The following is a 12,982-nucleotide window of genomic DNA, read 5'->3' as shown; positions in this document are numbered from 1 at the left end:
GAACAGGCATTAAAATAACAATTACAACAATACAAGCAGAATCAAAGAAGTCAGCCCACTAAGGTAGGCTGTGCATGGTTGAAGTCCTCTTGCAAGAATTTGAACAGAAATGTTTGCCTAAGTAATTATCCATGCTTGAATTCTCATGAGGTCCCTAGCATCAGCATTTCCATATATACAGTATATAGGAGGTTAATGAAGAGATGGGCATATTCTTTCATTTTGGTTTTCTTCTTAGTTGCTCCCTGTTGTTAAGCTGAGGTCTAAGCACAATGATGTAGCATTTAGGGGAAAAAATGCAACCCAGTAATCCAGCACTAGAGGTCAAGATGGAGAAGATTTCCACAGCCACCATGTATTTTCCTTTGGTGCTCAGGTAGGTTGGAACAAATGATAACCAAACACTGCAAAACACCAACATGCTGAAAGTAATGAACTTAGCTTCATTGAAACTGTCTGGTAATTTTCTGGCAAGAAAAGCCACAAAGAAGCTGATAGTGGCCAGGAAGCCCATATAGCCCAACACATAGTAAAACATGATAACTGAACCCTCATTGCATTCCAATATGATTTTCCCATTTAAAGAGTGTGTGTCCCTATCTGGGAATGGAGGGGAAGTACTTAACCAAAGAGTACAAATGCCAACTTGAAAGGCAGAACAACAAAGGACAATAGAATTTGCCAGTCCCTTTCCCACCCATTTTCTCATCCTAGATCCTGGTTTGGTTGCCATGAATGCTAGAACTACAGTGATGGTTTTTGCCAAAATGCTGGAAAGAGCTACAGAAAAGATGATACCAAAAGTCGTTTGTCGGAGAAGACAGGTGACCTTTCCAGGCTGTCCAATGAAGAGTAAGGAGCAGAGGAAGCAAAGGAGGAGGGAGATGAGGAGGGTGTATGTGAGGGTTTGATTGTTGGCTTTGACTATGGGAGTGTCTTTGTGCTTCACAAAAGTCCCAAGTACTAGAATTGTAATGAAAGAGAGAGAAATAGCAAAGATAGTTAAGATCATCCCGAAAGTTTCTTTGTAAGAGAGGTAACTTGGAACTCTGGAAATGCACTGAGTTTTGTCCTCATTGGAATACTGGTCTTCTGGACAATTGACACAAGCATCTACATCTGAAAAAGAGGAAGAGCTTTTTAAATATTTCAAGTCATTGACAAACATCCATATAATGGAATCAGTTGTAGTTGCCAATGAGAGTGTCTCTTTGTTATGTTCTTGAGGTTCTTTAACTTGAGCTGGTGAACAATAGTGACTATGCTTTTCTGGGCATCAGAAATTGAGATTTCCCCACCTTTTTTATTCTACCACAGACATGTGTAGTCTTCCACCCAAATTTAAATCAAAGCTGACCCTGATTAGCCAAACCAAACAGCTATTAGTCTGGCTTTTAGAACACTGACAGTTGATTCTTACTGAGCATACTGAGTTATCACAACCTCCAGTGTTAATTTTCTTAAATTAATTAAAAATCAGCCATGCATTATTTTTAACCTTTTAACTGCAGAAGATGAAGGTCAGACATGAGGCAAAGTCAGTAATAGGATTACAGGTACTCTGTGAACATGGTTGATTTTTAATTAATTTCAACAGAATATGAGAAATCTGACAGAAATCTGGATATTTTTACTGTTGTTTTAGACTTTGAACTCAGGATTCTCTCTGTTTTGTGTATCACCATGAAAACCTAGACGGTCATTAAGCAAGTGTTTTTGAGTTCAGGACTGTAAGTTTTGTAAGATTTTGTTTTGAAATGAGCTTATTGGGAAGCAGCAGAATGGCATGGGGGTATTTTCAATTTAACATGGTGGAATGCAAAAAATCCATGCTGGCTATAATATACAGCCACTTTTGTGGCGGTACAATAAATTTGTCAGTCCCATTGAAATCAGCATGAAAATTTAGTCACAATTTGAAGTCTTAGTGATTTCAATGGGAATAAATTGCAACTATGAGACTAGATCCAACTGACCTAAAAGTTATTGGCTGAAGTATATATTTTTGGATAACAGGAAATAGTTAGAGTTTTGCTGTCAAACACAGAGGCAGATGTTAGAACATCTGGAGATTTGGTTTAAAATGAACCTGTAAAGTAAGTCAGTTTTATTATTTCCACTTTGTAAGCCATTTTGAAACCCAATTCAAATTTCCAGGTGATGCCTGTTGAAGCCCTGAACACCTCAGGGGCAGATTACCTAAATAAATATTTCCTACCAACAGGCTATTATATGTAACAGCTCAACTACCTTCATTATTCACTCTTCCGTGTAGGATGGCAGCCTTTAATGAATATTTAGCTGCCTTCTGTCTTTCTCTCTCTCAAACTGTTATTTTTTTAAAAAAATTGTTTGATTAATTTTAAAATGTGTATTATGAACCATTTAAGGAATTCTCATCCTCCAAATGAATAAATAATAAATACATTGCAGATTTAAAAACATCTCTCTGTACATTATGCCTCCTACCCTTCTTGTCAGAGATCATCCCTTCTGGACAAGGAGCACAATCATAGCAGCAAAATTTCTCTCCCTCTTTCTTTTTCCTGCTATAGCCAGGATGGCAGTTGTCATTGCAAACAGAAAGAGGCAGCACCTACAAAGGATCATAAAAGACAAATTAGCAGTACGAGAGTTGGAGAGTTGACAATAGAGATGACAGCAAATTTCATGGGAGCTTGAGGGATCATTACAATTATTTACTGTTTCTTTATTATGCCATGTTGATACTGCCCATCTTATACTGTCATTCCGCACCAGCTAGGGCTTCCACGCTAGGCCCAAGGGCAGTCCCACACAGATGACGTTGCAGCAATCCAGTCTTGAGATTCATATGAGGTTATCAGTACGAGGAAGTTATCTGTGTGTCAACAACTGTTGCAAGCCTATCTCTATCCAGAAAGGATTGTAGTTAGTGTAATAATTACACTTTTATTAGTGTAGAAAAAGATATTCTGAACCACTGAGGTCACCTGTGCCTCAAGTGACAAGGCTGGATCAAACAACATCTTCAAACTATGAATCTGCTCTTTTAGGAGGAGTGCAACCCTCTCAGTCCCACCTAACTGGGTAGACAGCCTACACAGTACTTCCATCTTCTCTGGATAAAGTTTCATTTCATCTGATTGGTCTCCCATGAATAGCAAAGAGGACAAAATAGAGCTCAGGGGAACCCCATAGTGTTAATGTCAAGGGGCAAACAACCCCCCACCCAGCCCTATAGCCAACCTTTCTTGTTAGGTGCGGCAGCCACATTTCTAGGTGGGGCATTGGTGTGAGGTGCATAGTGCCAGCCAATCCCCCCCCCCCGGCACTGGTGGAGAGGATGTGAGGGCCATGCCACGGGAAGGAAAAGGCAGTGACCTTCCCCTTCACTCCTCCTCCAACAAGAGAGTGTGTTAACTTACATGAAGTTTAATCTGTTGAATTGTCTCACCCTTTTTTGAGAGATCCCCAGGAATACCAGACTCAAAATCTTGTCTTTGACTATAGCTACAGTTCTTTTTCACCTGTGGTCTGTCCCTATGTTATGACTTTTCATGAACTGATCCATTTTGGTAATAACAGTGAGCTCCTGAGCTTGGCTTAGATTCTGCATTAGGAATCTCAGTTTTAGGTTCTACCCAAAAAACAAACTTGTCCATACTACAAGTTTAGGGAAGGGCAGAGAGAAAATAATTACTTTAGTGTATGTTTGTTAACACCTCCTTTAAGAATCCCTCCTTCTAGTCTTGTTCTTGACCTTCAGATTTTCCTTCCTGTTGGACAATGAAGGGAAAACTTCTGGCTGCTATAACTAAGCAATTGGAAGCTAAATATGGAAAGCAATTGGATTTTTTTCCTGGTTTTTCTGTTCAGAAACTTTGAAAAGGCTTCACACTGAGGTTCACATATTGGGAAAATCAGAAATTAGGCCTGAGTTACAGTATAGGTAGCCACCTACCCACCCACCCAGCTAGCTAACTGTGGTGTACACAGCAATATTTGTATTGTCTAGGGAATTCCTTAAGAAAAAGAAGAAAAAATAGCCACTATGATTGTGAGTTTACTGGGAACTTTAAAAGAGTACAGGATAACTTAGGATAGCCATTTTTTCAGATTACTTTAAATTATCCCTTTTGCAATAAACAGCCAGTCCTGCTCTACTCATTATAATAACATCAGAATAAACAAACTCTTACTTGTTACTGCAGGCAAACAAACATGCATCTTTATTGCTGGCTGGATAGAGAACACAACTGAAACTGAAATAAGAGCAAAGGAAAGGGATCGAGTCTAACTCTACCCGTAATACAAAGTTCTAATATTTAATTCTTCAAGGGTCACTTATTCACTGAATTTTTCATAGGGTCCTATTCTTAAATTGCTCCTGTTCTTAAAAAAAGTTATCATCCTTTAAATGGAGACTGTCATTGTTTGTCATGTCACAAATGGAAAAGAAATCAATTTCCAAAAAAATCCTAGGGAGGGGGTGAAGCACAACTCTCAGGGAGTAGCACTCCCATTTGTCCCCCATGGCTACAGGGCTGCCCTCCCCAGCACTCCTACAGTTCAAGGTGCAGGTATTGGGGTACAAAGCCTTGAGATTGTCTCACCACTTATAAACCTAACTGATCACTGTTCTCTGCAGGACAGGGCCTCAAGCAGATACTATTTCATCCAAAGGTCATTCCATATGATATAGGAATCGGACTCTAGCTTATTCTTATATATGTTCTTATATATGAAAGTGTTTTTATTTTTTTTAAATAGTTATAACTGTTTTATATATGGAATTATGTAATTCTTTTTATTGCTAATATCTTTATTGTGAAACCACTTTGAGATATTTTATGGGAAGCTCTTCATAAATAGAATAAATAAATAAATACTGCAGTGGACTGACCACTGATTCCTATAGACCACAGCAAGTGCACCCACCCTAACCCACCCCAGACACTCAAGTCTATGTTTGAGGATTTATTTTATTTTCTAGAAATCAGTTAATGAAATAACAAGATTCTGCGGCTTTTTAGCAATAATAAAGTTGGAATGCAGTAAGATATCACATTAAAATTGAATTATATGACAACTTTTGATCAGAAAAAAAACAATTGACATTGTTCGGGAGGGAAATGTTCTTATACTTTGATTTAAATTTGAATTTAGGCAAGAATCCAAAGTGATGTCTCACCTGATTAAATCTTTGATGCCAGACAATTTGGCCATCGTTAATGGTTAACTGTTTGCCCGGAGGAGCTTGAGGTTCCAGTCTTCCAACTTTTACTCTAACCACCGAGCCATTGGGAAACATCAGCCAATTTGTTACATCAAAACCTACAATGAGTTCTGCATTGTCGTCAAAGCTCACAGTATCTCCAACACTGTTATTGAATAGGATACGTCTTAGAAAATGATGGACCTAGATACAGATACAAAGATAATAGTAACAAAAGGACAAGTAGATATTGAAATCATTTCCATGAGTTTCACAAAGGATTTTCAAACACTTTTTTGGACAGTGTATGTGGTGACTTTCTTTTCTCCAGCTGTCTTCTTTTCATTTGTCTTCAAGTGGGCTTTAAAATTCACTATATTATCTAAGCTAATTTAAAAACAACAGCAAAAGAAAAACAAATCTGAAATAATTTTGGTGCAATTGTTTTATGGAGTCTAAGGGATCCTTTTAACCTTTGGATGAAAACATAATCTGCTTTTCAAAAAAATTAAAGATGTTGAGTTGTAATTACCTGCCATGGCTGCACATTCTGAAATATCAATCTTCCACCTTCTGCCACTCTTCTATGTTTAGAGCTGTATTCATATATGGCATGCAAAGCATGTGCCACAGCATAGACGGCATTGTAGACACTGTAGCTGTGACCAGTCATCTTCATTTCAAATAAGATTCCAGGAATGTTCTCCAGCTTCTCCTCCCCAGTGCAGGTTTTCTCCTCCTCTCCCTTCAGTCCCATAGACATTTTTAATGAACAGCTGAATGACTGCTGCCAGAAGTCCTGGATAAAACCATCTCCTTTGGCCCAGGCAGGTCTTATCTTTTGAATGAACTTTTGGAATCCTAATGGCTGATTTGAGTGAACAGTGAAGGATATGGAACCATGGAAGGTTTGCATTTCCCAAATCTTTTGAACAGACAGTGATTCAAAATCCCAGTGGGATGTGACAATCCACACTTTACCCAGAGGAGGCAATGCCATAAAGGGTGCTAGAAACAGCAATATTCTCAAAACTTGAAAGGATGGAGGTTCTCCATATACAAACAATACATTGGCATTTTTCTGGATGATAATTACATAGGTTTCCCAGTGCTGTACAAGCAAGTGTATCAGTTCATCTACATAATTCCATATCGGTATTCTTATGATGAAGGCATAACAGATGCCATTCTGGGAAAACACTGGCACCATTGTTTGTAAAAACTGGTCTCCTTTGTCATTATCCACAGCAAAGAGCCCAACCCATGTCCATCCAAAATGCTGAAGCAACCAGACAGCTCCCATGTGCTGTTTGGCTTCATTTGGGACCATATGGTACAAAAAAGGAAAATGTATTCCGACACCCTCTGATGGCAAAAATGATCCATAAGTGAGCTGAAATAAAAATTACCATTTTCTAAGATGAAGAGAATATTATATCTTAGAATTATAGAGCTGTAGTGCATTCTGAAGATTATCTAGTCCAACACCCTATGTAATGTACAAAATCCAAAATTAAAGCATTCCTAACAGATTCCAATCCACATGTTGATATTATCATTAGACCTATATTTTACTAATTTGTTTAGCAAAATAGCAGGAGGAACATTTTCAAGTGCTTTCTTAAAATCAAGTTGGTATGCTGCATTGTGAAATCTTGATGCCCTCATGTACACAGCTTACCTGTGGAGTCTTCTTACTTTCTGAAATGACAGCCATATTGGCAGAAATATCGGAAATGCATCCTCCAATGAGAGCTATCAGGTTGTTCTGGTTGTGACACCTGAAGTTTGGGACAAACATCTGTTGTGTGGAAAGGAGGCTCAGTGTGGCCTTATAGGTTGTCCGTGCAGTGTAGTAGCTATTGAGAATATGGAAACCCAGAGTGATATTTGACAAGATTGTGGGGTTCTCATTGATCTCGTTGACAGCAAATGCTAAGGCCAGGATATGCTGGTAGTTCTTAGGCACTGAACTGTGATAAGAGTTATAGGTTGTTTAATTAAGCATCAACAGCAATAACAATAACAAAAATGCATTTGTACTCACCATCATCATTCATCTGAACATGTTCAACACTGAGATTTACCTTAAAATAATAGAAGATGATAATAGAGTGGGGAAAAATGACATCAGAAATAGATATTCCTTCCATGAAGAACAAAATGGTCTAAATGTTTTGGGATCACTCTACTGCTTAAAGATGATGCCCTGAACTTATTTTTGTCAATTCCACCCACAGCCATCAGCCCAAAGTATGCGTATGTTAGGGTTGAATCCAACATTAGACATACTCAGAGTAGATACTGTGCAACAAATGGGCATGACTATTTTAGGATCGTTCATTTCAATGAGTCTACATTGAGTATAGTTGTGTGAAAACCCAGTGTATCTGTGTGTCTGTCTCTCTCTGTCTCTGTCTGTCTGTCTGTCTGTCTCTGTTTGTAGTAGTAATCAGATTTGGATGAATCCTGCATCCCAGGCCAAATCATGCTGATTCAGAGATTCAGAATACAGAATTGCTCTGTATCCCAGAAGGATGCAGATAGTCACTAAAATGATATATTTAATATAGTTGCTACAAAATAGAAATGTTAATGATTTAAAGGAAAATGTTTTGGTGTATGCCTCTTACAGCTGCTCTGATGTGAACCAAAGTGTGTCTCACCCTCTCTGATTTTTCAGTTGTTGCAGCAGAAATGCCATCTGATCCAATAATATTGGGAAGAAGAGTAAATCTGGGGGATATATCGACAACACCTTAACATCACATATCTTCAACCTGGTATCTCTCAGTTACAGCAAATGCAAAATTTCTTAGTATTGTATCTTCAGTTTTCTATAACAACCACCTTGGCTCCAACTAGAGATGGAAGAGAAATTCAATGTACTTTGCATGTAGTAAAGTTGAATCTACTTAATTAGCACTTTCTAAAACAATATGCAAAGCCAGTCTTGGAAATTAACAATTTTCTGAATGTTGCAATGCAGTTCTCTAGATAAGTAATATGTACAAAAATGCATATACCAGAGTAAACTGTGCATAAAAATGAATATATAAGTGAAAATAAACATATATAAAAATCTAGTATATCAGGTACAAATGCTTTGCAAAAATATGTATATTAGGGGAAATTACACACAAAAATGCATATATTTGGAGACATCTGCATCACAATTCTGCTAAATGTTCATGAGGACTTTTTATATGTACATAAATAATGCAAACCAATGTATTAATATGGAGAACTAAATTAAGATTTGAAAAATGAAAAAAAAAACTAGAAGAAACTGAAATTGACAGGTTTGGCCATCCCTAACTACAACACACCAGAGCAACTGAAGAAGGCAGAAGATGAAAAATATTCACATCTCTGATTTGTTATATATGAGACATTCCCCCATCTCTCCTACGACTTTCTTGTTATTTTGCTCTATATACTGGAGATCTCTTTCGCAAGTCCAACAGCTTCAATGAAAGAAGGAATGTAGAATAACATCAAGTCAGTTTCAGCAAGTGAGAATGAATCATTTATATTATCTGACATCCAAGATACTTTAGTGCGGCGCTTTGAATTAGGAGGTGGGATGAGAGATGATATTGCAATTGGAAATAACAAAGGAGATACCACCTCACATTTCAAAGACAACCTCAAAGCAGTTTACAACTTCCTGAAAATATCACAAATAAAAGTCAAATTCAAAAACTATAGTAAAACTTCCATATTGTACAGTAATTTGATAACAAATTGATAATATAGATGCTTAAACATCAATATAAACTGGAATAGTTTACATATGGAGACAATAATATATTCCAGCAGATTCAAAAAGTGTGTGCAGCACATGGTGCCTCAAGGCCAATTCAGAAATTACTTTATAAAACAATACTTTGCTATCACTCTTTAAAAATTTAAACGCATTAAACATCAACTGGGGACAAGACTGGATTTTATCCAGTGTTAATTCTGCTCAGAGTAGAGAAATATATTTCTTAAATAGTATTTGTTAAATAGTATTTCTTAAAGGTGGCATCTGTTATCTTTTCAGTGCTTACTGAAGACCTTCCTCTTTCAACAAGCCTTTTAACTAGAGCTCTTATCCCAGTTTGCGTCTGTGTTGGAATTGCTTTTTAATGCATTTTAATGCATTTTTTTAAAAGATGTTTTTAAAGCTTTTTAAAAAAATGTTTTAAAAGATTTTTTAAAATATGTTTTTAATGATGAATATATATTTTAAAGTCTGTTTTCATGATGTTTTATGATGTGCTTTTGTTTGCTGGCCTGGGCTCCTGCTGGGGGGAGGGGTGGGATATAAATCTCATAATAATAATAATAATAATAAATAGACTGATATAATTAACAAAGGTCTATTGATTTCAGTGGGCCTACTCTGAGCAGAACTAACATTGGACAAATATCTATTTTTGCAAAAATATGTAGCATACACAAAGACATTAAAATAAGTTTATAATAAAAATCAGATTTGATTGAGAATCCCTTTTAGTGTGGCTTAAGTTTCAGGAATAAATCAAAATTCAGACAGGCACACTGCAGAGGTAAAAATAATAGGAAAATGAAACCTGGTGGTATTTCTAAAATAAAATAATATAGAATTAAAAGTAATATGGAGTTAAAAAGAACAGAAGTCTGGAAGTGCATGAGAGAGGACAGAAGTGGAGGCAAAGGTTGAGGAAAGCACATATATAACAAATATAAAGCATAACTTTTCACACAGTTATTCTGCAGAAGCCCAACTACCATGTGATTATTTAGCAGAAATGCACAGGATCCATTCATTCAAAGGACTTGTGGTGGAAAACATACTAGTGGTTTGTACCCAACAATGAAATTTAGAAGGTAGGGCAAAAATGTTTAGCAAGCTGGTAGGTTGCTGAAATGTCACTTTTCTCACACCAGATAGCAAGTTAATTCTTATCGAAGTACAGCATTGCATTACTCTGTGTTCTCAATTACTATGACCGTACGTATTACAGAATGAGAGTAAAAGAAAAGAAATAATGCATTACATAGGTTCGTCAATCATGATCTGTGTAGGCTGTTCCATGAACGAGAGGTTGTTGTAGAGGAAGAAGACCTGGGAAACAATCCCTCCAATGATGAGGTCGCCTGGCTGAAAAAAGTTATGAGGAATAGGGAGGGGATCATCATATATGCTACAGTTAATAGAATGTGTCTTGCATACAGTATGACACAGTAGTACAAGTAGCAATACCACCACAAGCATGATCTTGTTGAAAAATCTTTGCTTCTCAACATAGATTTGCATGTTTCACAATTGTATGTAGCTATTCTCCATACTGTACATAGCTATTCTCTGTTTTGCTACAGCTTCCTTTGAATGGTAGCAGATTGTGGTGCTACACTGATTTACAGCTTAGCATCTTAGGGACTCCGTGTGTCACATCCTAGTCTTATATTTAATAATGGTTCTGTGTTTATCAGTGTTCCTAAACAGCTTATTATATTTCTCCCCTCACCTTCCCCTCTAAGGGTAAATTTTCTCTCTCTCTCTCTCTGGTGTGCAAAGAAAACAAAATATCTTGGAAAATTAACTGGGCAAGGAGTCTTATTGGGGGGTTTAAAATCATGGCAGAATCAACTGATGGAAAAATATCCTAAAATAAAAAGCAAAAAATACCATACACAGAGTAACAGAGCCCTACCTATGTTTAGATCTAGTTTTCAACAAAACAAGGGTTCTATATTTTCTTTCAGATTCTCTTGATCTTGTTAATGACATCTGGATCTCCATTGTGTGTAGGACTATGGAATCCAGTAATTTTGACAATGATAGGTGTGATTATAATTGTCCCTGTGTGTTAATGTCCTTTGAAGGTGCATCATGAATGACAAAACTAATAGGATTTTTTCCCCTCCTGAACCTTACACCAATTATTTTCTTATGGATAGTCTGTGGCACTGTGCTGTACCCCAAGGGAAAGGGCCAATCAAAAGAGGAGTGTCCCATATCTCCCAAGGGTCTATAGCAAAAGTAAACCTCTTTTGATAGAGGACCATCTTTTAGAATTCTAGATACTTCAGCCTCTCCTCTGGACTTCCATTGCCTTCCTTTCCCCTCTTTGAGGCTTTTATATCCTCCAGATATCCTCACTCTTCATTATGGCTGGGACCCTGCAGCTATCCTCCTTCCCTTCTTTCAGCCAGATGACTGAGAGAACCCTGCCCAGCTCCTTCTAACACAGGTGGAGCCTTCAGGCCATGTCTACCTATGGTCTCCTCAGGAGCCATGGCCTGACAGCATGGGCTGGGGCCTACTTAAAGGTCCAAGTGCTGAAAAAGGACTGTCAAGCCTTGTGGTCCCATCACAGGCCCCTAGCCAGAATGCTGTAGGCTGTTTTTGTTCTTGACTACATGGGTAAAGTTCACATACAGAGCTTACTCACATTTGGTGTAACTTAAAGACCTGGGCCTAAAGCAGGAGATAGCAACATGGCACCTGCAGACACCCATGTGCTCAGCAGTACCTCTGTGAAGCCCATGAAAGTTCTTAATAAATATCTCCCCCCAAAAATCTACAGGGCACAAGAAGCAGGGCTGGCACCAGGCATGCCTGGGCCCTTGGGCACCCGCCCTGGGTCTGCGTTGCCATAGCCCAACCTTCCATACAAGTGGCACATGGCTAATAAACCCATCTGCACATACTAACTATATCTCCCATCCCTGTAAATGGTATACACTCTGCACATGCATACCTGCCATCAGCCAAGATAGTGATGGAGGCATCAGCCATTAGGAAAGCCTCTGCCGCCATCTTGGTTGAAGGTAGGCATACATGCACAGTGGGCATATCATTCACAGGAATGGGAGAGGTAGGTACTCTTTGATGCTTAGGATAGGTAAAACTGACCATGGGGAGGAGGAAGAGGGGGTAAGGGAATCATAGGGAAGGGAGGGGAGGGGCAGGAGGGGCAAAAAAAAGGGGAGAGAAGGGGCAAGAGGAAGGGATAGGAGGGAGGAGGAGGGCAGGGCAGGTTTGATAATTTGTATGCTTTTTGAGTTCAGTGGGATTTACTCCTGTACAATCATGCTTAGGATAGGTGAAACTGACCTGGGGGAGGGTCAGGGAGGGGGAGAGGAGTGGAGGAAGAGCAGATGTAGGTAAGAAGGGGGAGAGGGGGAGGAATAGGAGAGAGGAGGAGATTGGGTGGGAGGGCACTGGGCAGAGGGACAGTCCCTTTCCTTTCTAAAAGAAAAACATTGTTAATAGTATCATTATTTGGGGGGTTTCCACCACCTTTTTATTCTACAGTGTGTAGAATTGTCTCCCACTCAAATTTAAACCAAAACTGTCCCTGACCACATCACACCAGACTTTTATTTCACTTTAGACAGTCATGGCTTCCCCCAAAGAATCCTGGGAAGTACAGTTTGTGAAGGGTGCTGAGAGTTGCTAGGAGACACCCTATTCCTCTCACAGAACTACAATCCCCAGAAGAGGGCTGACTCTGGCCACTGGAGCCCTGTCAGGCCAATAGGATTCAACAGGATTCTCCCAACAATTCTCAGCACCCTTCACAAATTACACTTCCCAGGATTCTTTGGGGGAAGCCATGACTGTCTAAAGGGAAATAACAGCCTTGATTGTGTGTGGCCACCTGATTAGCCAAGCCAAACAGCTGTGAGTCTGGCTTTTAGAACACTGACAGTTGGTTGTTAGTGAGCATGCTTATCATTGACATAAATGTTAAATTTCTTAAATTAATTAAAAATCAACCAGGCATTTTTTAACTTTTAAACTGCAGA

General features: G+C 38.5%; 1 protein-coding gene across 1 annotated transcript; it reads right to left on the bottom strand.

Annotated features, from left to right (window-relative positions):
• Positions 1-217: 217 nt before the first annotated feature.
• Positions 218-11,990, bottom strand: LOC133367656 (vomeronasal type-2 receptor 26-like). Its single transcript, XM_061591752.1, has 6 exons — positions 11,932-11,990; positions 6,879-7,170; positions 5,730-6,590; positions 5,174-5,401; positions 2,470-2,596; positions 218-1,119 (listed from the first exon to the last, which is right to left on the bottom strand). The coding sequence occupies exons 1-6, from the start codon at positions 11,988-11,990 to the stop codon at positions 218-220; spliced, it is 2,469 nt and encodes an 822-aa protein (XP_061447736.1).
• Positions 11,991-12,982: the final 992 nt, after the last annotated feature.

The sequence above is a fragment of the Rhineura floridana genome, chromosome 11 (assembly GCF_030035675.1).
Source record: "Rhineura floridana isolate rRhiFlo1 chromosome 11, rRhiFlo1.hap2, whole genome shotgun sequence".
NCBI classification, from domain to species: Eukaryota; Metazoa; Chordata; class Lepidosauria; order Squamata; family Rhineuridae; genus Rhineura; species Rhineura floridana.
Note: the sequence above shows the minus strand (reverse complement) of the source record. Positions and strands in the feature narration are given on the sequence as shown.